This window comes from Radiomyces spectabilis (assembly GCF_025331425.1).
Source record: "Radiomyces spectabilis strain NRRL 2753 chromosome Unknown BYT42scaffold_4, whole genome shotgun sequence".
NCBI classification, from domain to species: domain Eukaryota; kingdom Fungi; phylum Mucoromycota; class Mucoromycetes; order Mucorales; family Radiomycetaceae; genus Radiomyces; species Radiomyces spectabilis.
This window is the reverse complement of record NW_026251929.1, coordinates 1,760,564-1,786,422: the sequence shown is the minus strand read 5'-3', so window position 1 is coordinate 1,786,422 and position 25,859 is coordinate 1,760,564. Positions and strand designations below refer to the sequence as shown.

The window sequence follows — 25,859 nt, the reverse complement described above, 5'->3', positions numbered from 1 at the left end:
TATCCTTTGATAAGAGAATGTGGCCCCATTGCATGAAATAGCTGCATGAAGTAGGTCTCAGATACTGTTAGAGAGAGATCTTTATTCTCAAGTGTTCATATATCGGCTGGTCGGATACACAGGTGCACATAGCTTTGGCAAAGACGTGGTGCATGACTGGTTAAACCAACTCGTATTATACACTTTATTGAAAACAGAAGTCATCCTAATGAAGATGGCCTCTTCTTTTTGATGAACAAAGTCGTCAGTTTCAGCGCATTTTCCCACCAGGATTACGCAGGCCAATGTAATATGACGAGAACGCCCACACTCCCCGCCAATAAAGGACCGAGTCATGATTTTTGCTTCCTTGCAATTTATTTGACTATTATTTCTTTTATTTTCCGAGAAAACTGAACTGAAAGATGAAAAGACATTAGGGAAGTCAACAAATTTATCGGGATTACAAAAAATTTTGCCAGGGCACTGTAAAGGAAAGGGGTTTCCTGTTCCACCGGGACCGACTGGTGTTGCGATTATGTCATTCAGGCTTGGTCATATTCAAAGTTGCTTCTGTGTAAAATTTGTGGGAAAAAATAAATAAAAGAAAGATGAGACATGAAGCTCCCTTTTTATACATCCACACAGTGAAAGTGTGTGCTGCAGATCATTTTTGGCAACAAAGAGACATTGATTTATCAGCAGACGAATTTACTTTTCGTACAGCACTAATGTTGTTCTTGCCATCAAATAAATTGATTTTTTCACCAAAGCGAACTTATTTTTCATTGCAATATGATTTTTATTCTTGTCGTTGAGCGCATTTTATTTTCTATTTAAAGCGGATTGAAAGAGTCTTATATGTTTGTGTGTGTTTGCTTGTGTCTGCGGGGAGGACGCGCGGTACGGGCGGCTTAGAATTATAGGCGAAACCACCTGCCCGCAACAACCCCCCCCCCGCCTTCCCTTCCTCCGCACTGAGACTTGTCTATTTTTCTGGACGCATTTTTTCCCTTTCCGTTTTTTTCTTGGTCCTCTTTTGATTCCGGAAAATGCACCGAAGTCTTTTTATTTCGGTGCCAGTAGCTACTCGACTGACGGCGGCTCGTGGCACCCGGTCTTATGTCGGCTTGTCCTTTAACTTTAAACGGTTCCAAAAGCAACCTACCGAGCCAACTACCGCCCACAATGTCGATCGATCCTTGGATTCTTTTCAACCCACCACCATTCACAAGAGTTCCATCTCAAGCAGCATCTCTTCCGTCGGGGATGGTGGGTGTTTTTGGCCTTCATGGAATCCAATACAATTACCTGGCTAATCGTTGTCCGTGTGTTTCCTAGATACCGCGTCGCCCGAAGAGATGAAAGCCGAGCCTTCCTTTGAAGTGATTTCCCCCGGTGTTGGTAGGACACCTTGAAAAAAAAGCGATATGTGTCTGTTTACTGACTCGATGCATTCTTTCCACACAGGCTCTGCTTTGTTAATCAAGGTAAGAAGGAGTGTGCACTTTTTTGACATGCGACGCCAGTGGGGCAAGGTTCAATCCAGACACCACTTTATGATAGATGCCTCCCGAGACCGAGATCATTGCAGCCACCGGAACCGCTGTAGGATCGTCCAGTAAGGTAATTATCATTCTGGGAATTAGAAAAAAAGATCGCCACTTGACGTGGGGTATATTGTTTAGGTATCGTCGAAGCTTGCATTGGATGATTCGACTGTAAAGGCTATTGGTAAGAAGCTGGTTGGAGACGCCATGTTTTTCCAAAAGGTAGATATACGAAAACAAAAAAGCAGCGGATGGGTATTTGATTTTTCTTTGCTGACGATGGGAGATCCATAATAAATTTCACAGTATGCTACCAAATCGACCGCGGGCGATCTGTTGTTGGCTCCGACCCGCATGGGTGAGATTGCCGTCATTCAGCTCAAAGGAAGCACGAAATATGTGCTGCGCAGAGATGCATTTTTAGCAAAGACCGATAAAGTGACATTGAATCTTGCATTGGATAACATCAAATCGTGGGATACGGTAAGTGGACCGTACGAGACAAAAGCCAGCCTTCAGTTGAAGATTAATGACAAGGCCGCTATTTATTAGGGCATCGTGAACAAACTGGTGCATATGGTTTCGGGTCCTGGCACCATTGCTATCTCCCATTACGGTGGTTTGTATCGAGTCAACATGGCGGCCGGAGAAGAATACCTCGCCAATCCAAGGTAAGAAAGGAAGGGAAGGAAGGACAGGCACGGCAAAAACGAGCGACAAGGATTGACCTTGGACCCTTAGAAATCTGATCATGTGGGATCGCCGTACTTTCCCTACGCGATTAAATCCTTCCAATCCAGTGATTCCGTCTCCACGCAGCCCGTTAAGAAGATACACCGTTGTAAGAAACATTGTCGACAGTCCCTCGCTTCAACCCAAGCTGCAATATCTTCACCGCATCGTCCAAGGCTTACGCAACTATATCTTGGGCGCTCCGGTAAGATTCCAAGATAAATCATGGAAACAACACAGCCGAACAATGGACTAAACCAACAATGTCAATACAATAATATTAGGATTTGGTCAAGTTAAAGGGTCCTGGTGATTTTTACTTGGCGTCCCGTGTAGAGCCGTTCTTTGAAAAATCGAGATTGTATGTATTTTGCTGTGAAAACGCGTTGGTTGGCTTGCTGTTTACTCATTATTTTGTAGATTGAACGCGGTGGCCGCTGCCAACGATTCCACAGCACAGATTTTTGAACAAGCCGGGTTATTCCCCTCACCGGCCGCCTCAGCATCCGAGACAGCCTCCGTTGCACCTAAATCTAAACCTCATCCTGGCTATGCCAATGAAAAATCCGTCAATGGCAAACCCTCGTACTATGCAGAAATCGGAAATGATGGTCATGTCGAGTTTGTCTCGAAAGCACGCAAATAACCAGTATAAATTCGAATACATGAATAACAAAGAAAGAAAAAACAAGACAAGAAACCAACCCCTCCTCCAGCTTTTTCTCATTCATTGTTGAACCGCCATTCAATTCCTGCTGAACCAAAATTTTTCCATGCACGCGAGTAATCCTTGGGACGATGGCTGTCATTTACATATTCGAATATGGTCACTCATTGATACAAATTGCGAGGCGCTTTTTTGAGATAAAAATTGGAAACAGAGTGGTAATATTTATTGCAATTGATTTCTTTTTTACAAACCGGCACCGTGAGAGCCAAAAGGAGAGATACATTCGTTGAAGCAGAACATGCTTTAGTGGGAGAGATGGATGTGACGATCTGCACGTTGCACCGGCGGAATTTCATACAAGAAAACTGTGATGCCACTTGCAAAATGACTTTTGAAATGGATGCAAACCAAAAAATAGAGAAAAAAAACAGTCTATGCATTGTCTTTGTCGATGATCACCGCACCTTCGTCGGTATCCATAACCATGCCTTCTTCTTCATCCCCATCATCACCTTCGTCATCTTCGTCGTTTCGTTCTTTAAAGCGATGTGATTGTTTGGAATCGTCTGCAGTAGTAGGCGAGACTGATTGTTCCTCTTCGTCGTCCGAAGATTCGTAGCCTCGATCCATATCCATCAACATCTTTTGAGATTCATGCTACAAAGACGGAAGCATAAGATATCAAGAAAGAAAGAAAAAGAAACCAAACGAGCCTCGACTTACACTCATGGCACGTTCTTCTTCGACTGTCCGTTGCAGCTGTTTCGTGGTATCGATCAGAGCTGCCAAATTGCGTTTGCGAGATTCAAAAGCGCCTTCACGTTTAATCTTTTCTTGTTTCAACATATCGATATCCTTTTGCAATTGAGCAATGGATCTATTTGAGATGTCAGCGTATGAATATAGTCATGAATTGTTAGGCGGGTTAGACTTACTTGTGATATTCATCCCGTGTTTGTAATTTCATGATTTCGCGAGCCACCTTGTCGTATTCCAGCTTGTTGTCTCGAATTTTCTGCGCTTTGGATAATTCTTCTTTCAGGCCTTTAATTTCCACTCGAGTCCGCTCCACCGCTTTGACTATTCGAAAATTGGGCCTTTGAATACCGAAATCATGAACCTGCCTTACTGTTAAGCGCTTTACCTGTATGATCCACCATTGAAGCATACCGTTGGACATCCTCGTTATTAACTTGTTGAATGGGCGCTAATCGGTCAATGTTGGTCTGATACGAAGCAATTTGGACGAGCAACGTTTCGTAACTATATTGACTATTACAAAACAAACAAGTTCGGTTAATACTTGACTAAGAAAAAGTATTATCCATCGAGATAAGACGTACGCGACATCGATGGGTTCAGTGGCTAAAGTGGCCAACCAGTGGTTGATTTTCTTTTCCAGGTTCTTGATAGGTCGATCATCAATGGCCAATCTTGTTTTTAGTACGGTTTCTGCAGACAAATAAGAAGCTTGAACAACAGGTCATAATTAACAGTGCTTTTGTGTATTCATACCGTCATCCATGGCGTTGTTGTATGTTCAAGGCTCAAGAAAAAAATCAGCTCAGTGATCAAATACGGCATCTTTCAAGGTCCTACATTATTTTTGTGACCGTGAACTGCCAAACGACGATCCTATTGCCAAGGAATCAGCAATCAATAGGACAAACATGTATGCGAATCAGCAACAATGGCAAAAAGCGATAACCACGTTGTGTTTATTTACTCGATGAGAATAATATGACGACTGTATTTACAGTATGACAAATGTCATGTCCAACTGATCGTGTGGGCAAAGCTGGTTCCTTGGCAACCCATGTTTCAAAACACAGCCATATCGAACGACACTTGGGAATGGCTAACTTTTTCTACTGGTAAAAAGCTTAGAGTTATCATATCATGAGCGAGCTTGAAGAAGAGAAGACCGTTCCGGCACACGCCTATTTGTGTGCACTTGCTCGGCCCACTCCCAATTTTTTCACAGCATGTTTGTCGTGATGCAACCAAACAATCCCTATAAACATTATTTGCGCTCGCTTAATCCGCGCTGGTCCATACAAACTGTCGGCGAAGGCATGCCGAATGTCAAGTCATTAAAATTGCACAAATGGGCTTCCATATAATGGTGCATATCCAGTAATACAACGGCTAATCAAGGTCCCTGAGGTAGAAAAAAAATTATTGATATCCACGGGTTCCTGTATCCTTGATCTACAGATTATCACTGCAGTGGCCGATGATAAGATGTTGATGCCTTGTTTCATTATCTTACTCTGGTATTTCTGTTGGCAAAAATAAGCATCACCGCGGTACGGATGCAGTGTGGAAAGAAAAATCACCCGTCCCATCATTTCTTCCCCCCCCCCCTTTTTTGGGAGCTTTAGCTTCGTTTAATTATCTGGACACGGTAACTGCTGCTCAATTCAAATAATGGGAAAAATGCCTTCTTTTGCCACCTTTCCGACGTGGTTCCGTGTTGGCTCCGTGATGGCTCCGTGATGGTTCCGTGTCCTGAGAAAAACAAAATAAAAAAGGCTAATGGGCTGAGACTATCTGGCTTGATGGACATCCAGCAACCGCATGGGCATCCCTGGATTTGAAAGCCATGGGGCGGCGACTCAACCACCCTTTCCTAACTCGTCAATGCAACCTTGTTTGCACCACCCACCAATTACGGACAGGAAAACCCATTGATGCTCCGAAGAAAATCTCGAACAATGAGCTTTCAACCGAATAATGTCCTTTCCAGCCTTCCGACGGATAACGGGCCCGTCCACTATTACCATATCTTTATCCTGCAAGTGAACAATAAAAACACAAGTTGTACGAAACTTTGAAGGTCCTCATTGATGACAGCCGAGCTGCGGAACGACATTGATCGTCCATGTCGGAGTGTAACCTTGAACTGCACCGACCCTCAAACTGGAATGCGGCAGGTCAGGTGCACTGGGTCAACATGCGGCTCGTTCTTCTCTTTCGTTGGCACTTTACTTGTGCATAACCATTCAATGCAAACGATTGTATATTCTGGTTTAGAACATGGTATATATCAGAGAGATACTACAACTCTTTGTTTTGCGAACAACATTTCTGTACAGTAGAGTGAGCCAAGAATTTTTCATCTGTCCTTTGTTCGGAACGGAACACGAAGAAATTTGGGATTCAGTATCCGCCAACATCGGATGAAGGAGCTTAATGATTGATTGCTTCCGTTACGAGAAAAAAAAAAGAACCCCCGTCTTTTTTGCCCATTGCATGAATCGCCTTTTCATCCCTCGCTGTCTTTTTTTTTTCGAAAATGCAGCCGATAGAACCCCGTTGTATGACTCAGCTGGCGACATTTTATCAAAAGACAAATCAGAAAGGCAACAGGAAAAAACTTGGATTAACGACACACTAAAAAGTTTTCATTTTAGTGGCCGTGGAACTTGAAAAAAGGTGTAGAACCTTAAAATGGAGCCATGTCATTGGAAATCCATCGTGTCCAAACCGTCAATCACTGCCGTAACAAATCATCACTCACCAATCCATCTTTGTGTTGCCATCCAATTTGTGCAACCATTGTCATGAGCATTCTCTGTGCGCTAGTGACCATCTAGCCCTATAAAAAAAAGTTCGCTACACTGCTCATTCCACCGTTCTTTTCCACTGCAACAACAAAACTCATCTTTTTTTTTTATACTCTTCCCTTCACATCTTTTTTGCTGGTCAAAGAGATCAAAAACACATACATTTTCATCATGATATCTTCTCTGTTTTGGTCCATATTACTGCTGTGCATGGTGGGACGAAATATGGTTGCCACCCTTCCTGTGGGCGCACGCCAACAAACCGTCCAGTCCATCGAAGACGATTGGCCGTTGACAAGTGAATTCGCTGTGCGAGACAACATCCAGACCTATTACGAAAACATTGTCGATGACGTACTGAGTACACAAAGTGAAGATCTTTTATTGGGACTGTCCCGGTCGCTGCGCGATCGACAACAGTTGACCAAACTCCTTGGACCCCAAGCGGCTCGTCTTGGCTTTGTCAGCATGCATGGTAAGTTTTAAGAAGTAATGATCACGTCCACTTTTATCTCATTGAACCGTTTTGTCAATAGAAACTTGCATGATGAAGATGCCAGGATTTATCGCTAGTCGTCTCAACGAACTGAACAACCGTATCTTTACCTCGGTCGATCCAGCGGTATCGGAGTGGTTGCCTGTGCGATGGCCTGAAGGCGATCATCCCGAGGTGGTGCTGGGCACACTTCGGGAACGGGATGAATGGAGCGAGCAAAACGAGCTGGTCTCTTCTTTGCAGTCTTTGAAACAAGATATCCAGCAATCGTTGTGGCAAGTCATGGACCAGTACGCCCTCCACCAACAAATTGCCAAGGATATACAAACATGCCAACAAGAACGTGAAGCCTCCACCAGCGACAGCCATGCCAGCCATCGTTTGTCCTGGTTCACCAATCTTGGTCAATGGTTCGGCAACCGTGATACCACTCCAAAAGAAGAAAGGGATCTATCCGATGTGTCGTCTTCTGAAGCCTCCGACATGTTACAAGTTTACATTGATGCGATCCGTATCGAATTGGCATCCGAGTTTGACGACCGTATCGACACCCTGGTCAGCAATATCTACACGGATCTCTTGTTCGAAGATACCATCTAAAACTTTTTGTAAAAACATTTGAGGTGATACGCTGAGCGTTCACCAAAAAAAAAAAAAAAAAAACCAAAGCCAAGGAAAAAGCCAAATTCAATACTTTGTAAATATCTGCATTCCCTTTTTTAAACAAAAAAAACTCGAATTTCTTCCTTTTATCTTGCTTTTTATGATTTAAGTCAATGAAAAATAAAGAATAACATTATGTTGGCTTTGTTTTTCAAAATCAAAAAAGAGGATCAAACATAGAGGAATACAAGGAACGCAGGAACTCAGGAACGTCAAGAGGGTGAGGGAAAGAAAGATTAGGCCTTTTTGGTGCTAGTGATCGGGCGTGCTTGCCTGCACCATCGCCGTCGACGGGTCAATGCTCGATTATTTTCTAGATTGCGTTCTCCGCCCGCAACTGTTGCGGCTCGTCCAGTCAGCGATTCTGGACGCGATCGGGGATTCTGCCATTTGTGGTCCGAGTACACCCAACCATTCTCGTCACACTCAATCACAATCTAAAAAATTCAGAAAATCCATCAATGGTCCGATTTTCCATGGTCTCATCATTTGATTTACACTTACCACTACCGCAGAAAACAAAGATGACCGTCAAAAAATATCAAGAAAAAAAAAGGGTCAGTTCTTACCATTACAAAATTATACACCCCATCATCCAAAAATGCTTACCCATGTCTAAAAGATCATCTGCCCAGGGACCTGTCGTATCAACCTTCCAACCATCGTCTGCCCACTCATAACTGGGCGGTGGTGGCATTTCATCTTTGTTAGGAAACGGTTCGGTGCCAGTAATATTGGACCATGATTTTCGTTCCGAACGTAGTAACTGATCGGATGCAAGTTGTCAGACTCCATTTTCTTATCCCTCTATTTTTTATTTATTGCACTCGGCAACCTTACCTGGGGTGTGTAGCCACTACCTGCCCACCAACGTTGGTTTTCGTAAATCGAAATCTCCATTGTCTTGCGCTCTGCAACTGGTTTTCGGTACACCAACTCCACCACAGTTTGCACGAGTTCCAGAAGGAACAAAGTAAAAACTTCGATGGATGATCCGAGCCATGTTTTGTTCAATAAGACAATCAATCCCACTGCCAGCACGATCCAGCGGCCAAAAAACATCAGCGAAATTGAGATTATCACGGTACCCAATAACAGGCATTGATACATGGTGGAACTTAGGATGACGTGTTGTAAATGGTAGGCCAGATTGTCGTACAGTCGAATCAAGAACAGCATCATTTGCTGCGTTCGCTCCAGATTGACATAGTATTCCGGCGTACTTTCATCAAACCTTGGCATCAATGCTTGCGATGCCGACGTCTCTTTTATGCCCACCGTAAAGTACAGCAAAATGATGAGTAAAGGAGGTATCAGCAGGGTCACTGTTGCTGGGGATAAACCTAGGTTGGACAAGGAAAATAAAAACATAATGAGCTATTTTGGCCTGGGTGCAGAAAAATCATCGCGTGATAAATTACACATGGAAATCCATAGGCCTACACAAAGTGCTGAGAGCGGAGGTCGACGCCACGCATAAATATCGTAAGTGAGTTGACTCAGATTGGAAAAAGCTCTTGAACGAGCGACGAGACGAGTGAATGCTTTGGCGGTGGCTTGAGGACTGAGAACGGCATCGGCTGGACCCAACATGTTGGCCACGGATGAATGGGTTAAAATGGTACTTTGTACATGTTGCTTCAATGCTTTGCGGTATGATTTGGCGGAGGAAGAGGAAAGAGGGCGAGAATGGATATCGGTCGGAGAACGTAAAGGTTCCTCTACTTTGGTATGTTCACTTGTCATAGTCGACGACCGTTTGATACCCGGTCGACTGCTTTCGTCCATGACATTGAGAATGGACGGTTGTCGTTGATGAGGGATATCGATCGATCCTCGCGGAGACGTCGTGGAGTATTTGCTGACGGACTCAGCTTCAGAGTCAGTGACGGAAAGACTATCCGGGCTTAGACGCCGTGAAGGACGGCATTGCACCACCATTTCACTACATGCTTGATGACAACTGTAGTTGCACTCTACACAAGTCAATAGAAAACCAAGGAGACGCGTCGCGTGTCCATGATTAGTACCTGAGACATTCCATATCCCCGCTTTTCTCCGTGAGCTTTTTACCCGAACAGTGAACACCTTGCTTTGCCAAACCCCACAAAAGCTTCCCGCAATAATCGCAATAGACTAATCCCTGAAATGACTTTTCCTTGAAACTGTGGTACTTCATACAGGACGAATAACAGAGAGAGTTTTTTTTTAAAGTGGCGGAATCTTGGTATCTTTTTGTTTTCTTGCCAATAGATTAATACAGGAGAAGCGGGAAATAGCCTATGTTTGGGAACCGTTCTGGAAAAGAGCGCAAAGTGGGGGAAGGACAAAAGCAGCCAATATGACTGGTCCAATCTGAATCTCAATTGATTTTCATCCGTTGAAAAAAAAAAGCACATGATTCATTTTCGAGCACGATGGAAAAAATGGCCTTTGCCCAGGAACCGAAAAATCAAGGCACAATAACCCTTCATCGGATGATTTCTTTTTCTCCTCTATTTTTTTTAACCTTCTTTTTTTTTCTATAAAGCGGCCCTTTCTACGATTGATCGCCAACAAAGTATGGCTTATACTGTACCGGCTGATGAAAAACGGCGCGTGAACGAAAAAAGAAAAAGAGGAAAAATGGTTGTTGATCTTCTTGAGGCGCTACCTCAACACTACGCATCGAGTACGATCGAGTGAGAAATGCAAGACCAAATTATATACAATATGATATGTCTATCCTACCTTTTATTCTGTAATGCGTTTCTTAATGACCCAATCATCAGAATTGTTTTATCAAGCATCGTGCCTTGGATTATCATCAGATCTTAATTTGGCTTTCCCACGAACATTAGTTGTAGAAAAAATTCGTTTAAATCAAAAAGATACCCCCGCTGTTGTCGTATTCATCAACCAATTCATAACATATCGAAAATGGCCGACGAGCATCCCTGGAAATGGGAATACACACCATCGGCAAGCTTGATAAAAGACAGAACAAACATGTAAAGGGTTTTCATTTATTTATGCGATAAATGTCGTTTGCATATTCAGTCATGTGTACAGACAGTATTTTGCTCCCCATTGGATAAGCGGCAGCTTTGGCATACTGTAGATCATTTATACCTATTGCTGCATTGGAATCGTCCATTTTACTGCGCAAAATCTAAATATTGTCATCTTACGCAATGCTATGCGTATCCAATCATTTGTGAGTATCAAAACATTGATTGCTGTTTTATTTCCTTTTATATGAATGAATAAAATGATAAAAAGAGTAAAAGATGAATGGATGCATCAAATCAATTTTTCACCCTTAAATGGAAGGAGCAATGGACATTGATAAATATTGAAGGAAGTAAAAAAGTCGCAGTTGAAAAATTAGGATATCGTGAGGAGGGAATATGGAGCAAGAGAAAGAGGATCAAAGGTATATGAGGAACAATGGGATATATACAGAGAACAATGAGAAGAGATGAATCCAAAAAAAGGTAGTTGTGAATGATCAGGTAGCCTGCTAGCGCTTATTGGAAAGCGGAAATGGCTGTGAATGTCATAACAATAGAACCGAAAAGAACAAGGGTAACGGCACAAACATCCAGCCACCACGTGGGACGTGCATAAACTTTTTGGTTCTCTGCACCAATCAAAGGCAACATTTCCGGTGAACTGGCCCGCTTCAACCATTCAGGGTGAAAAACAACAATATACGCGAAACCAGGGATGATGTACGCAAGGAACGAGCTCGACAGTCCTCCCACAAGTGAGTACACTTTACCAAGCGATCGCACGTTCACACCAAAACAGAGAAAGATGGCAAACAAGACCACAGTAACGCTGTAATGTTGCAACGCACTAGGCTGACGATCCGCAGTTTCGAAACCCAACGATTTTTGCAATGCATCGCGCGCAGGATAAAATGCCATTCTATATATATATATAAAAAAGGAACAAACAACGGGTGAGTCACGATGATTTCATTGCCTAAAAACAAGAGACAAAGGGGCATTGCCCAGTTCATGTATGATGAGAACTTACGGTACGGTGAGAACCATGGAAAGACCCAGTGCTAGCCGTCCAACGTTGATCACGTTGTCATCCACAGGGAAATCTCGAAAGATGTTTGGACTGACATCATTACCGAAACTTAAAAATCCACACAAGGCAAACAACATGGAAATCGTCCAACTCATCATGGTGGATATCGCCGACGTTAAGCTCCAAGCCGTCACGGATTGGTTCTTCTGCGTCAAAAAGTTATCAAAGGCGACCTGGGAGCATACAAACGCGAACGACATGATGCCCATCGCGGCAACGGGATCTTGGCCAATGCCTGATAACGGAGCCTGGTGTTGAGGAGCGTAAGCGGGAGCGCGAATAAGGACGCTGATAATCATCACTGGTAAAAGAAGCACCGAGAACGCAGACCAGTGAGCCAGCGCACCGATGGATCGGAACAAATTGAGAGGAAAAATCTAAAACGCATTGACGCACAAAGAATCAATATCACCCTTGTCAGAGTTTCAGCCTCCATGACACTTACGACAATCACGGATACAAGTACGGTAATTAATTGACGGTCAGCGAGATGAGGGTATTGCGGAAAATAGAGCCCCAATAAAACAGGAAGCGTATCCGCTACCACTGCAAAAAAAATCGATGCCGTGAGTTTTCTGTCTGTCGAAATATCTTCGACTCTTCTACTTACAGATAAAGTAACTGATACAACTGCCGGCCGATTGGACGAATACCATGAGGTTCAACATATGATATCCGAAACGGCCCATGGCATATTCGCTTAAATCGGCAAATTTATAAATGCTGGTTCGTTGGCCGCAAAGAATCAATGTATAGATGGCGGCATAAGTAAGCCCTGCCACGAAACACGATAGAGCCAGGCCACACCAAAAGCCGGCCAATTTCAGCGCAAACGGAAGACCAATCACCCCGGCGCCTACCGTGGCATTGACAATGTTCAATGAGACTTCAAAAACACTGCGGTTGCCAGCCCCTGGTCGCGACGCATCCAGCAGCTCTGGCTCGCTGACAACTTGATCCTCAATCGATCTGTAAACGCGGCCTTGGATCATGGATATGTGATGATGAAAATATAGCTGAGAGTAGAAAATAAAAAGAGAGAGAGATAATCAAGAACGACGAATATAAAGGAAAACGAAAAAAAATAGTTGGTTGCCATAAAAAGCAAATATCGGGAAAACCATCCTGGATTCCTATTGGATATTCGTGTCATCACAACTAAAATTTGAAAAAAAAAATGAAATCTCAATCTGATTGTTGAAAGACATGAAACCCTGCACCAAAAATGAATCACCAAGATGTACAATCTGTATACAGCTATTTTATCCCCCAGTTTGTCAGCCATTACCTTTTTTTCTACTACATGTATTATGGAAACCGGGAGGAGAAAAAACTCTATGCCTGAAAAAGGGAAAAACAGGGTTGAACTTTATCCATGTCATTGTTTCCAGCTGCCAAAACCAGGGGGAAGCCACACTGCGGTTGGAGATCCGCATTATTTCTTTATGCTCCAAACAGAAAAACGGAATCCATATCGTAAATCCAGCTGCCGACATTGGGTAGCACGAGGAAATTGGGATGGCATCATTCTGCTGGGAAATCTCTACTGCGCAATCATTGGTCAGAGTCATCATTTCTCATATCATTCTCAAACATGCAATGATACTCATTCGTCCATCTACAAGCTTCCACAGATCCCATTTCGGTCGCGCATCAGTGCTCACATGAACAAATTGGGGGAAAATTGCCCATTGTGTATCTGTGGTCACTCTTATTTTCTTCATTTTTTCTTTTTCTTTCATGTCCAACCAAGTTTCGCAACCAGAAAAAAAAATGGCTCAACGTGGATCATCGGATGCCCGACGTTATGAATTCCGCAAAACAAACGGCGATTAATGAATAGCGTCGACGTTAATAAAACAAAAATAAGTCCGAGTCAAAACTTTCATCCGCTTCCACCACCATTCCGACAGAAATCAACATGTCTCTACAGATGCAGAAAGTGGAAATCCAGGGACGGAATAATCTACAGCCATCTCAAAAAAAAATGTTGGCCTCAGATTTCTCCTTATTGCCACGATCATGATGATCCGTCATTTTCTTCTTGCCATGGTTTTAGCCACTTCTTATCAATATTTATTGGGCTGATTTGATTTACACGATCATTCATGCATCTGTCGCAAACAAACTCATCGTTGTTAAGGATGATTTTCACATGTATGTGAAGGCTAAGCTGCAAAACATTAATATGTAAAGACGATCTCCCTTTATTTTTCTATGTCTTGTTAGGCTAACGCGATGAATTTCACATGGACGCAAAAAGCCGACGCTACTCACGCCAAGCCACAGCAGCCAGTAACAAAGACCAAGCCGCTCATTTGTTGCTAGGACAACCAAAACTGCATTGACAGGCGCAACCCTAACTCAATGACCAGACATTCCTCAGGAATGTTATCGTTTTTGTTTTGTTTTTTTCATTTACTTTTTGCAATAGAGAGAAAAAAAGTTATCAGACTGCAGTCCTTTCCGTGTCATGCCCTTGGAATGAAGACAGACGAGATCATCAACTGCTGGAAACCGCTCAGAGAGCAATGACCAGCACACTTCACTCAAAGGAAAGTCTGCTACGAGTCATCTACTAACTTGGTAAAAGTGTCTAGTTTAAAAAACGTAGAACGGTTATGTACTGCATACAGATCCTGTAGAGTACGGTCACTAAAGAAAAAAACAATTCCACCTTTACAGCGCTCTTATATAGTTTTTTCGATGAAAACTTTTTCCTAGTTGCTATATCGATTCCCCGTTGCCATTGGCTGCGTGCATGGTCGGAGACATTCTAGTTGACAAGTTCAGGCACCAATCACCATGGTTACTTCAGACTTCTTTGTCCGACACAGTCACGTCTGCCAAATGTCGCGGTTGTGACGGAGTTTGCAACTCCGGTAATGGCAAACAATAGTTCGAATGTCGAAATATGTCGTCGGGGTGAAGATTTAAGAATTCAATAAGAACCGTCGAATTCCTAATAGATATTGTTTTTGTTGATGGCTTTGTGGGTTCCGATACGGAAAAGTTGCTGAGCAATTTCTGAAAATAAAGAACTTGAGGGTGATGGCATGAAAAGAAAAAACAATAAATCAAATAACACCGCAGCCAAAGTTGTACCCGAACCGAACAGTAGCCGAACCATAGCCGAAACTTACCCACAGTGTGTAATTTAAAAAGAGTTATTGTATCATACATATTCTTGCAGCAGACTGTGAGCAAAGATCGGATACAATCTGGACCCTACTTTACTATTTTCTAGTGCATGACAATCATGCAGATCAAAATCATATCATGACCTCGGAAAATGAATGATGGCTGATCATGTTTTATTTACTATTTGCTATGCTCTACGGAAAGATATATATATTTTTTCTACAAGGGCGTGGTACACTGTGTGGGAGAAGAGGCTTCAAGCGTGAGTTGCTGGCGCCACTGCATTTGTTTGGTATATTCATAAATGCAAATGGCTCCACTGACGTGAACGTTCAGTGAGCGGGTAATACCGTACTGAGGAATTTCAATGGTCTGATCAAGCAGTTGCAGTAAATTGGCGGGAATACCAAGACGCTCTTTGCCTAGTAGCAGGATACAGCGTTCTGGGAATTCAAATTCACCCAGCGTGACACTGTTGGTGGTCTGTTCAAGACCGCAGATCACATAGTTTTCATTCTTTTTCGCCTTCAAAAAGGCCTCAACATCCGCTTCAGCGACTTCGGCAAGCGGCATCCATTTCTATTGAAGCGGATATTTCAATGAGTTCATCGAAAAATTGCATTGGACTATAGCGAAGCGCCTACCTCTGATGCCACACTGATATTTGTAAATGTCGGATCCTCTTTCACCTTGAGAATTCGCAGCCCATTAGATGATCTGATCGATGACTGCCTCCTGTATTGTTCTAAAAATTTACCTTTAAACTGTAGACGACCAACTGGGAAGCGTTGAAAATTTCGCAAGTTCGGCATAAACCGGCCAAATTGGGAATACGATCCACCAAACTAGCCACCACAATCAAATCGTTGCGTCGTCGCTATCCATACATCCATTCATTCAGTCAGTCAGTCAGTCAAAAAATAGTGGTTGGGCGCGCTCACCAGCGCTTCCCTATATGCGGTGCTTACCTGTTTCTGTACCAATGATTTTGTGAGATCCACATCGGTTTCCAGCATCATTTCCCAGGGTAAAATCTTTTTCTGGAAAGTTTCTTCGGCATTTTGGTCATTGGCCGGTTGCTCTTCAAAAGTGATGAGTTCTTCGGCATCCGCAGCAGTATATGTGAACGCACGATCAGCATTCACAAACGGACACCATGATACAGGCTTGGGATTGACTTTGATGAAAGCGCGCTAATACCAACAAATGAAGACTTGTGAGTCTCAATGTTTTCATTTCCTCAACAAGTACCACTTACGGAAGCAATTTTTTCATTGTCAATTACACCAAAGACGGTCATCAACTGGCGGAAAATGAACTCTACATTGTAATCTTTCAAAGGATCGAAATCCGTAAGATAGAATTGCATTCGAATCTTTTCAAATGCTTTCAAACAGTCGGTATGATGCTGCATGAAGTTGTTTACAGTTGACAGGTATTTGTTGCTTTCCACTTGGTTGCTGAGGCCACTGCAATTAAACGAATTAAAAGAAAAAAAAAATAAGAACATCACAACTACATGATTCGAAAGTTTGGTTGATAATATGCTTACCGTTGCTTACAGCTTTCCCAGTTTCGGTACCATGAACAATAAGCGTACGAACGAATAGTGTAATGGTTGGTGATCATCCATGGTAAAAGTTGTGTGAATATCTAGACCAACACAATAAGTCCATGCGAAACGACGGTGATCGATGTAATAACGGTACCTCCTCAAAATAGTCTGATACATGAGCGTCATCCAAAATCTCCCCAAGCCAAATGGTCACTGTGAGAATGGAGATCATGAATGACGGCTTGGTGGTCGACTTGGCCAAACGGTTGTATAATAAATTCAAGCGATCGGGGAAAGCCCAAAACAGTCGCACCATGGCCCACTGCCAAATCGCACCAAGAATGGGTCAGCTGCAGCATGAACAGTTCAGGTATAGCATCAACATACCTCCATATAGCAGCGAACAGAAGTCACTGTTTCCAGGCGCATCATTTCAAACAATGCCTCTATAATCGAATCCACATCTTCCCGGACAAAGTGGATTAAAAGCATGATCGAGCAACACATGCGTAGCTGTCACGAAAGACATGAATAGATGTACTTGCGAGGAACAAGACCGTAGAAATATGGACAAATTTATCTTACCTTGGTTCGATGTTCAGCAGTGGATGTGTACATGAATTCATACAGATCTTCGTTTTGGCCGACAGTTAGCATTTCTTTCAACAATTGATTGGCGATCAACGTGTGCGTCTCATTGCTTGAATCCAAGCGTAATATCAGATCATTCAGCAAAACGCGAGTGAGGTAGTCATTCTGGTTAAAGACACTCTCCACCGTTCCTGCCGCCGCTTCCACGGCTGCTTGGGTCTGTAGTTTCAGAGTGATGGACGCTTCCACCTTTTGATCTTCACGATCACGTAGAGGACCGAACAAAAGAAGCTTGGCTATTCTGGAAGTATACTGCAGCATGGACTGACAAGCCTCTGGCGTCATTGTGGCCCAATAACTGTGCAGAATCTCCACCGTCTCAGAAACAATGTACGGCTTCACTTCACCGAGTTCCATGATAAAATCAAATGCCTAGAAATGCTCGTTCAATGGACATGCATTCGGTCAATAAAAAGTTGGATGATTTATATACCTTCTTCATCGGGCCTTCGTCTTCATTCAATTCTGGGATCGACAGCAGCAATGGCTGGAACACTGTCCTCATGAATGCTCGGATCAAGGGAGGAAAGGTCTTGGATTGATTGATGTTTTCTTTGACAAGTTCTATGGAGTGGTCTACACAGGCTTCAATCTGTAACACGTCAATACCATTTCTTTATATGTATGTGGAAAATCATCCTGTATGACCCACATACCTGTTCAACATCTTTTTCCCAAGCACATCCTAACAAGGGTTTCAAGCAATGAATGATAGCTTCTGCACAAAGTTCGGAAGCGCTCTCAAGTTGGTCAATCGCTTCATTGTAAACTTCAAAAGGATCGAATATCTGACTAGCATCTTTTCCAGCATCAGCAGCCTAGCACCGTTACCGTTGGTCAGTTGTCGAACAAAAAGTGCATCAGAAAGGACAACATCGCACTCACCTTGGTAGCAAAGATAACAATGCTGTGTATACACTCCCATTTGTATCGAATCAGAGTCGACAGTGTGTCACCCCAGCTCCTGCAGAAGAGAGAAGAAGACAGCCTGGTTGAGCATCTGCATGAGATGGAGTATTTCTCGTCCTACCTTGTCCTATGTAATTCTGGTAATCGTTTCATCTGTACGCCAGTGACAAACGAAATGATGCCTTGATCACACGGCAATTCAAAATAAGTGGCATTTCTCGCTGCATCATACACAACGCGTAATAAACGGATATGATTGGGTTTGGATAGTTCCTTGTTGGCAATGGCACCTAGTAGAACGATCCGTGTTAATTGTCAAGGAAGACGGGATTTTGTTACGAGTACTTACTCTTGTTATTGGCTTGAAGTGATGTCTGACACTTGTGGAAATAATCGTGAATCACAGTTTTTCTTGTCGCCTCGTCAAACGCCGACTGATCATTCAGAATATGTTGCATCATGGAGATAAAAAGATCCACAGTCTCTTCGTCTATTGAATATCATATATACCATCATGAGGTTTTTCTGTATTGATTGCAGCAGAAGAAGAATCAATTTTACCTGTAACGTTGTCACCCTCCATATTCAAGAGCTGACCATCGAGACAATGCAAAATATGCTTCATCATTTCAGCGTCGAGTCCCAAAAGAGAAGACATGTCTATAGCACCAAACAACGGTCACTTTCAACCACACTGCCGTACCGCCCTGAATCAGTATAATAACATACCTGTATATTCAGGGCCAAAAAATTCCAAACACATCGACCATAAAGCATCCAACAAAACGAGTTGTCGATTGAATGTGCTAATAGAACTATAGACGACGGTCAATCCTTGTTCACTTTTACCTTGTCGTGGAATACCAACCTGGTCGGGTCTTGGAGTTTGGTACATAAAGAGCGGTACAAATAATTGACTGAATCCTTCAAGGGGGCTCCATTATCGTCCGCTATCAGCAAAATGGCGAGTCGAACAAGTACATTGGCTTGGCCACGAAGGATAACAGTGGGTACATCTAAAACAATGATAGAATAAGAGACATGCTTGACAGTAAACCAGCCAGGTTGTGTCGATTGCATTACCCTCTGACATTGGTTCGCCCACATACGATTCCGTCTTCTGTTTCAGCATATCAAGCACAGACTGCAATTCCTATGTTCAGCGCGTTAGGATCTGTGCGTGTTTAACAGGTGTATCTTTTATAAAGTATGGTACATTATTCCGGGCGACATGATTTTTCAGCCAAGTGCGTAGGCAGAGGTACTCTTGGTTGTGAACGGTGATGGGATAATCGGTCAACAGAGATGAAACGGTTCTAAGAAAGAAGAAAAATTTCAGCATCCTTCGGCTAATTCAATGCGATCGCTTTTACTTTACTTTGCCACATCGGAGAAAGAAATGGTGTTGTCCGCCAATTTGATCAATGCGGTCATGCCGATCTTGCGCAAATAAAGTTTGGATTTCACCGTGCTTTTATCCAAATTCAGTAAATCGTGCTTTTTTGTTTCCAAGCGGTGTCACTCCAAATGTGATTTACCTGAAATTACGATGGCGATCGACCAAGTAGCGTAATGATTTCAACTCTTCCCCACGCCATGCTTGGACCGGTTCCAAGTTGTTCAACGCTTCCAGGATGTAAAGAATCAAGACGTGGCTATTCACGACATGGGCCGAGTGATGAATAATACGCTGTAGGAATGCAATCTGCAACAACCGTCCATCAGCCTTCACTCCGAAATCTTGACGACGACCTCTTCCCAATCTTACCTTTTCGTTTTTATCCTTTAACGCGTTTACCAAATGCACGATGAATTCTTTCAGGTGTTCTGCAAAGGGACTGACAAGGGTGCCTTGCGTTGGCACGGAATATAATGCTGTTACATCTAGTGTCTTGAGGAACGGGCCGAAAATGAAATCATGCTGAACGCCTAGCATGTGAAGTGTCTCTGGGGCTCGACGAGCGAAAAGGTAGTCCAAAATACATTTTTTAACGGATCCCGTTTCATTGTGAAAACCGCGGCACAAAAGAAGGATCCACCACGAAGGATCCAAATGGACGTTGGTATTTCTCAACAGCATTTCGAATCGTGGCATGACTGGATCCACGAGATGGACAACAGATTCATGCATAATGTCATACAGCAGGAACCAATCATCCCACATGTCCACATAATTTTGCGATTGATCCAGAGACCAATGAAAGAAACGCGTCCACGATTTTTGGGTAGCATCGACGTCGGCAGAATACTTGTTTGTAAAGTCAATGATGCGCTTCAAGATGTACGAGGAATATTTACGCGCCACGGCATCGTTGCTCATCAGCCCACTCTGACATGCGCGGGTTAGCTTACAGTTCAATGATGCTACTTTCTCGCCCATCTTTACCTGTAAGATTTTGAAAAAGGATTCATTATAACGCAAATCGAGATGGACGACGGCTTGACCGGAAACTGGATCGAGCCCAAAGTAAAATTCAAAGCATTTGGCAATCAAACCATAAGTCTCTAATCGCAGTAAATTAGTGGCTGGCAAGGCGAATAATTGAAGCGTGCGATCCCATAACATCTGAAAAAAAAAAGTCAAATAAGCAAACCCAGATACGACAATTTTGTTTATGCGAGTTGTGTGTAGAATTTACCTGACACCACACGGTAAGTTTTCCATTGATTTCGTCTTGGTGAGCCTGTTGACGCTGCAATTGCTGGCGCTGCCAGCGGAACAGATTGGGTATCAGTTCGTTGGTGAGTTTGGATCGAATGGATGCGTCAGTGCAAGGGACCATGGCGACGACGACGGCCATCAGCAGGTCCATGTAATGGTTCAAGGATGCCACAGCTGGCGAGTCTGGATCGTCGAGTTCGAACTCAGTGGATTCGGAAACACATTTTACAAAGAGATTCAACACGTCGAAACAGCATTCCAGGTCGAACAGGCCGAGAAACGATGGATCGTTGGAGGAAACGGCCGTGTTAAAGGTGGTGGTACTCACCACGCTGACACTGTCGTCGGCATCCTCGTCGGCTATCATGGATAAATTGGTCGATCGGGTTTCCAGCTTTTTGCACAAATTTTGCGCCTGCATTTTCACGGATTCCCATTCGGACAAACAAGATAATTGGGCATTCTCGGACTGAATATGGGAGATCAAAAATTGCATCGGATGAAGATCCACAAAGTCCGGTTCGGTTTGTACGGCGGCGACGAGTTGGCCCATAAACATAGACAGGGACAAGGGTCCAAATCGAGGTTGATGAACAGTATCCGGCGACGGTTTCGGGAACGTGTCTTCGAGATTTTCGTCTTCCTTTTTGCTACGATGGGGCCGATCGAGAAGCGAGTAGGCGATAAAGTAGGCCACGGCTTCACTGAGTAAATGAACACTCTCAGTGGAGACCATGGATTCCTGCGTAAAACTTGAGGCTAACAGGGGTGGAACGTAGATTTCGAGACATTTCTCTTGTTCGTTGGGTTCTTGTAGACGGACAAGGTAAGCTTTGAGGGTCGGAAGCAAGATCTGCAAAGTCCCGAATCGGTCTTTCTCATCGTGGGTTTCTCGGAACTGGCGATCGAGCTGCTGAACGTACGATCCGAGCTGATCAATGTCGGCATTGTGAATAAATAGATCCTGCAATGGAGCGGATGCGAAATCCACAGTAGCCATCTTCGCGTATAGGGAATAACCACACGGACAGAAAAAGGTAAAAAACCTCAAGAAAATTTTACCTTGTTTTTCACGCCCCGACCATCAAAATGGCGCGTTCACAATGCATGATGCTCCTCCACATTTGAATAGGGCTATGAATGACTTGCATGCAAAAAGGGAACAATAAATCACAAGAACAAAAAACACTGTCACTGTCACTGTTTTTGTTTTTTCAAACCATTCATTCCCTCATAGGTAATAAACCGAAATATGCGCTATTATATCTCTGTGGTTCTTTGTTACTTGACGAGGCCATCCTTTTTGATCCACTATATTAAAAAGACGGGGGCAGCACTCAAAAGCATGGTAAATAATAAACGAGGAGCTGACATGAAATACGAGGGTTCCTTGTTCTGACAAGTTCCAGTGTGTTTGAGTGTATTCAATGTAGGTCTCCTATTCCTTGTGTTCAGTCTAGATCTACATAACGATGAAGGTGGTCTCCTTACCCCAAAAACAAAATCTTGCTTGAAATAGAAATCATTGTTCAAGTGGAGGATCACCTACTTCAAGGGGCAAGGGAAAGTAAAGAAAAAAAGTCACCGTGATCGAAATAGGGTAAATTTGACTCTGGTCACAGTGGACGTGTAATTCAAGGCCCGACATACGGAAATCTGGCTCAACTGTCAGAATGGAGCTTAAAAAAACAAAAAACAAAATACGACGCGACAAAGACACTGGAGAAGCTAGTTGAGCGGTTTTTTTTTTCCATTGGTTATTTTGGCTGTGGAGAGCAATACAGACTATTGTGATTTTCATATTTTGATCAACCGCAGAATCGGATTTCTTTGTATACCATGCCACCGAAAACGGCCAAGACGCAACAGCCGCCCATGACGCAGGCTCAGGAAGAAGAAATGAGTTCTGCCCTCATTGCGCAATTGTTGGCCGAAGACGCGATGGGTTCTGGTCACGGCGATTATTATGCCGAATATAGTAATGATGCCAATGGTTATGATATGTATCACATGAAAGAAGATAACGACGGCAGCTATGAGGAAGATAGCGAGGATGATTTCTCTCCCAAAAGAGGCGCCGCCGGCAGAGGCAGAGGACGCGGTCGTCCCAAAAAATCAGATACCGTGAGAGCCGCTCCAGGTACCGTGCATTTAAACTAGCTATTCTTGATATAACCTATCAGTTGTTAATTCATTCTTCTTTTTTGTTCTTATCAAAATTTCAACCCAAAGGAAAACGCGGTAGGAAACGAAAGACGCCCGAGGAACAAGCCACGAATCCCCAACCAGTACCTACCACAGAAACAACTGAATCGAATGACATGACCACAGAAAACACTTTAACTGCAGCAGTCACTCCAACCGACAGCAAACCCACGTCCAAAAAGCCACGAAAACCAGTGCCTGAAGGGTTCAACACGGGCGTCTACACCGCTGAAGAAGAGGAACGATTTCTCACTGGTTTGGACATGTATGGCCGCGACTGGGGAAAGGTAAAAAGATAGGAAAGGAAAAAGGGGAAAAATTAAAAGCTTCGATGGAATATTCATTTGTCCATTGATTAGCTTGCTGCTCATATTGCTACGCGAGATCCCAATTCGATCCGCAGCCATGCTCAGAAACACTTTATCAAGCTATTCCGTGATAATGTGCCATTACCCGATAAGGTTGGGCTTCTCTTTCTGACTGTGGACCATTGATGATTCGGAATCGACTGACCATCTCATAACCGTATTAGGTGAGAGAAAGTGGCGCCGGATACACACTGTCGGGCAAACCGCTCGATCCCAATTCGGCTGCTGCCAAACCCTACCTGATCCGACTCGGATACAACCCTGCAGCCACAACTACATCAGACAATAAAGTTGCCAAGACTGAACCTGCCGTTCCGACCCAAGATACAATCACAAACGACTTGAAGATCGGTACCGAGCAACCCAACTCTGTTGACGCCAACCCTGCTCCCTCTACCGACCCATCCACTACTGACGCATTAACCGCCGTACCGGTCAAAACCGACCCTGTCACATCTATTGGAGCGGTGAGCCCTGCCGTCAACGAAAAAACGTAAAATGATACATGGAATCCCACCGGCGCTGAGATCAATAGATTCACTCTTCTTTTTCAACTCTTTTCTAGTAAAGAGAAATCACGCAGCACCACCCCGGAGAAATCAGAATCGCCGTTGCCACGTCCTTTAACAAGTCAGGCCAGTAGTTATGATGAGAATGGGCGAACCAATTACTCCAAATCACGACTACGGCGTCCTCGAGACCGTGCTTCCATCGCGTATAATCAAATCAACAAGGACGAGTAAGTCATCGGATCTCTGCGTTTTTGTGTATGCGGGACAGGGAAGGAAAAAAAAAAGGATTATGGATGAATTTCTCGGAACTAAAAACGCACGTGCCGAATGATAGTGATCCGTTGACAATGGTAAAATGTGAACCGTTCATGGGCAAGCCTGGTTCGAATGTCAGTGGATCTCAACCTTTTGAAATGGAGGTTCATTCTAATGCGTTGCTGGCGATGGATTTCCACGCGCACTTGATGACGACGGAAATTATTGGATTTCTCGCCGGTGAATGGGACCGCACCCAAAGAAGTAAGAACACCATTGTATATATAGGGGCGAAGAAGAAAGAAACGGAAAGATCAAACGATACTGCTGTTAGAAATGTATATCAAGGAAGCGTTTCCATGCCGGTCATTGAATACGGGACAGAATGACGTGAACGTGGAAATGGACCCCAACAGCGCGTTGGAAACACGTCAGCTCATTGAAGACAAGAACATGACCGTCGTAGGATGGTATCATTCGCATCCCACCTTTATTCCAGATCCCAGTCTCGTCGATATTCAGAACCAAAAGAATTACCAGATGTTGTGTCGAGAAGAATGCTCACACATGGATCATCACCGAATAGAACCTTTTGTCGGCGCCATCGTTGGACCCTATGATCCTCGATTACCAGGTTCAGCATCAGTTATCAATTGGTTCTACGTTGGCAATACCTGGGAAGATCGAGCGATACCGAAGCGACTCATTTACGAACTTATTGATGACGATCATGTACCTGAACCTGTAGCTGACCGTCTGGTAAGTCCGAGAAAAAGGGGAAAAAAAAAACACCAAATCGTCATAGGGCGCTGACAGAAATGATGGGAAATGTTAGTTCCAATTATTGGATGTATACAAGCACTCTCCGGAAAAGGTGGATTTTGCTGATTTTTGGCGTCAGGATGCATCGGAAAGCAAACTGAAAAAGTTGATTAAAAGTTTGGCGAGTCGCATGCCGTGGATTCAAAAGAAACTGACTCTTGTGCAATCATCATCCACAGAAGACGAACAGCAAGAACAGCAACCGCAACAGCAGCAGGACCAGCAGGAACAGGAACCATCGCAGCCTGTGACCGATGCTTTCTTAGAACAAGTGCAAAAGAAACTAACAGGATGGTGATAGCACAACCGCAGCGCGCAATAATAAAGAAAAAGACTCTACATGCATGCAATTTTTGCCGGACCTAACATTTTTTGTCTGATAAATTGGGGGACAAATCACAAGTTTATTGTTATGTATTCGGAGTTATCCGATGGCTCCATCCGGCAAAGTCCACTCTGTTCGTTCTCTTAAGTCGAGGCTTAACCAAATGGCGAGCATTAACAAGTATCTTATATGCTGGGGCTCATCGATTTTTTCTGTATCACTACCTTGAAATCAAGGGCGCACAGAGCATCCTCAGATTTATGCGGAAAATCTTGCACGATTTAAAAATTTCTTTTGCTTCTTCAAGCAGTGACCTCAAAACCCGGAGCGCTTTGTCACAGTTCTTTGTCATGGCCCATTTGTGAGCCCACTGTTATCATGTCTTTTGGTTATGTTCAGCTTGCACTTGCTGGTTTAGTTTAACGCCAGTTTTCCAGAGCTTTAGTATGCAATATGAAAGGTATACTGCTAGTGATTATTTTTTCAGAACAGCTTTCCCGAGCTTTCTTTTTTTGCAAGCCTATGCCATCTACTGTTGGTCGAACTGCGTTGCTAATAGACATTTGCCGCCATTACAACCACGAATCACAGAGAGTGACATTCCTAGTCTCTTTACCATATGGCTCAAAGCACCTTGGTGATAAAAATATAATGTAATCAAACAGCTGCTGAAACGCATCTTTGAAGCACAGTTTTTCTGTCAACTACAGCA

The 25,859-nt window shown here is 43.5% G+C and overlaps 7 protein-coding genes across 7 annotated transcripts; 3 read left to right on the top strand and 4 right to left on the bottom strand.

The window, feature by feature from the left end:
• Positions 1 to 1,545: 1,545 nt before the first annotated feature.
• BYT42DRAFT_493291 (mitochondrial biogenesis AIM24-domain-containing protein) lies at positions 1,546 to 2,907 on the top strand (the record flags this gene model as incomplete). Its single annotated transcript, XM_051564204.1, has 7 exons — positions 1,546 to 1,605; positions 1,668 to 1,751; positions 1,836 to 2,012; positions 2,082 to 2,200; positions 2,271 to 2,466; positions 2,546 to 2,622; positions 2,682 to 2,907. 7 exons carry the CDS (start codon positions 1,546 to 1,548, stop codon positions 2,905 to 2,907), a joined length of 939 nt encoding a protein of 312 aa, XP_051425520.1.
• Positions 2,908 to 3,000: 93 nt separating this feature from the next.
• Positions 3,001 to 4,456, bottom strand: BYT42DRAFT_633482 (uncharacterized protein; the record flags this gene model as incomplete). The annotated part of the gene is given in 6 exon segments (XM_051572472.1): positions 3,001 to 3,588; positions 3,655 to 3,808; positions 3,867 to 4,059; positions 4,076 to 4,203; positions 4,275 to 4,401; positions 4,447 to 4,456. 6 exon segments carry the CDS (start codon positions 4,454 to 4,456, stop codon positions 3,364 to 3,366), a joined length of 837 nt encoding a protein of 278 aa, XP_051425519.1. The 3' UTR covers positions 3,001 to 3,363.
• Positions 4,457 to 6,578: 2,122 nt separating this feature from the next.
• On the top strand, positions 6,579 to 7,641 carry BYT42DRAFT_603796 (uncharacterized protein). The gene is made up of 2 exons (XM_051571082.1): positions 6,579 to 6,975; positions 7,037 to 7,641. The coding sequence occupies exons 1-2, from the start codon at positions 6,672 to 6,674 to the stop codon at positions 7,594 to 7,596; spliced, it is 864 nt and encodes a 287-aa protein (XP_051425518.1). The 5' UTR covers positions 6,579 to 6,671; the 3' UTR covers positions 7,597 to 7,641.
• A 589-nt stretch (positions 7,642 to 8,230) lies between these two features.
• On the bottom strand, positions 8,231 to 9,838 carry BYT42DRAFT_592880 (uncharacterized protein; the record flags this gene model as incomplete). Its single annotated transcript, XM_051570653.1, has 5 exons — positions 8,231 to 8,425; positions 8,500 to 8,924; positions 9,183 to 9,239; positions 9,285 to 9,611; positions 9,733 to 9,838. The coding sequence occupies 5 exons, from the start codon at positions 9,836 to 9,838 to the stop codon at positions 8,231 to 8,233; spliced, it is 1,110 nt and encodes a 369-aa protein (XP_051425517.1).
• A 1,017-nt stretch (positions 9,839 to 10,855) lies between these two features.
• BYT42DRAFT_563773 (transmembrane amino acid transporter protein-domain-containing protein) lies at positions 10,856 to 12,831 on the bottom strand. Its single transcript, XM_051567642.1, has 4 exons — positions 12,353 to 12,831; positions 12,188 to 12,288; positions 11,683 to 12,119; positions 10,856 to 11,571 (listed from the first exon to the last, which is right to left on the bottom strand). Exons 1-4 carry the CDS (start codon positions 12,732 to 12,734, stop codon positions 11,169 to 11,171), a joined length of 1,323 nt encoding a protein of 440 aa, XP_051425516.1. The 5' UTR covers positions 12,735 to 12,831; the 3' UTR covers positions 10,856 to 11,168.
• A 2,212-nt stretch (positions 12,832 to 15,043) lies between these two features.
• Positions 15,044 to 21,686, bottom strand: BYT42DRAFT_563768 (uncharacterized protein). The gene is made up of 24 exons (XM_051567641.1): positions 20,638 to 21,686; positions 20,385 to 20,564; positions 19,767 to 20,327; positions 19,537 to 19,703; positions 19,377 to 19,469; positions 19,215 to 19,314; positions 19,082 to 19,151; positions 18,867 to 19,014; positions 18,728 to 18,813; positions 18,560 to 18,658; positions 18,348 to 18,488; positions 18,120 to 18,288; positions 17,975 to 18,053; positions 17,746 to 17,907; positions 17,523 to 17,681; positions 17,024 to 17,461; positions 16,826 to 16,951; positions 16,593 to 16,760; positions 16,436 to 16,536; positions 16,142 to 16,352; positions 15,852 to 16,076; positions 15,641 to 15,760; positions 15,528 to 15,572; positions 15,044 to 15,462 (listed from the first exon to the last, which is right to left on the bottom strand). Exons 1-24 carry the CDS (start codon positions 21,658 to 21,660, stop codon positions 15,103 to 15,105), a joined length of 5,031 nt encoding a protein of 1,676 aa, XP_051425515.1. The 5' UTR covers positions 21,661 to 21,686; the 3' UTR covers positions 15,044 to 15,102.
• A 670-nt stretch (positions 21,687 to 22,356) lies between these two features.
• On the top strand, positions 22,357 to 25,209 carry BYT42DRAFT_563762 (uncharacterized protein). Its single transcript, XM_051567640.1, has 8 exons — positions 22,357 to 22,800; positions 22,893 to 23,152; positions 23,225 to 23,326; positions 23,398 to 23,726; positions 23,799 to 23,972; positions 24,080 to 24,264; positions 24,335 to 24,759; positions 24,836 to 25,209. Exons 1-8 carry the CDS (start codon positions 22,500 to 22,502, stop codon positions 25,118 to 25,120), a joined length of 2,061 nt encoding a protein of 686 aa, XP_051425514.1. The 5' UTR covers positions 22,357 to 22,499; the 3' UTR covers positions 25,121 to 25,209.
• The last annotated feature ends 650 nt before the right edge of the window (positions 25,210 to 25,859 follow it).

Bases quoted from the DNA above. Each gene is read 5' to 3' on its own strand.
- BYT42DRAFT_603796 (XM_051571082.1), top strand. From the start codon at position 6,672: ATGATATCTTCTCTGTTTTGGTCCATATTACTGCTGTGCATGGTGGGA. The intron at 6,976-7,036 runs GTAAGTTTTAAG...TTTTGTCAATAG, and splicing joins TGGCTTTGTCAGCATGCATG to AAACTTGCATGATGAAGATG.
- BYT42DRAFT_563773 (XM_051567642.1), bottom strand. From the start codon at position 12,734: ATGATCCAAGGCCGCGTTTACAGATCGATTGAGGATCAAGTTGTCAGC. The intron at 12,289-12,352 runs GTAAGTAGAAGA...TTTTTTTTGCAG, and splicing joins TTGTATCAGTTACTTTATCT to TGGTAGCGGATACGCTTCCT. The intron at 12,120-12,187 runs GTAAGTGTCATG...AATGCGTTTTAG, and splicing joins TACTTGTATCCGTGATTGTC to ATTTTTCCTCTCAATTTGTT.
- BYT42DRAFT_563768 (XM_051567641.1), bottom strand. From the start codon at position 21,660: ATGGCTACTGTGGATTTCGCATCCGCTCCATTGCAGGATCTATTTATT. The intron at 16,537-16,592 runs GTACCGTTATTA...GTGTTGGTCTAG, and splicing joins TATCAGACTATTTTGAGGAG to ATATTCACACAACTTTTACC. The intron at 15,573-15,640 runs GTAAATTTTTAG...CGAATTCTCAAG, and splicing joins TGGTCGTCTACAGTTTAAAG to GTGAAAGAGGATCCGACATT.
- BYT42DRAFT_563762 (XM_051567640.1), top strand. From the start codon at position 22,500: ATGCCACCGAAAACGGCCAAGACGCAACAGCCGCCCATGACGCAGGCT. The intron at 23,973-24,079 runs GTAAGTCATCGG...GCCGAATGATAG, and splicing joins AATCAAATCAACAAGGACGA to TGATCCGTTGACAATGGTAA. The intron at 24,760-24,835 runs GTAAGTCCGAGA...GGGAAATGTTAG, and splicing joins AACCTGTAGCTGACCGTCTG to TTCCAATTATTGGATGTATA.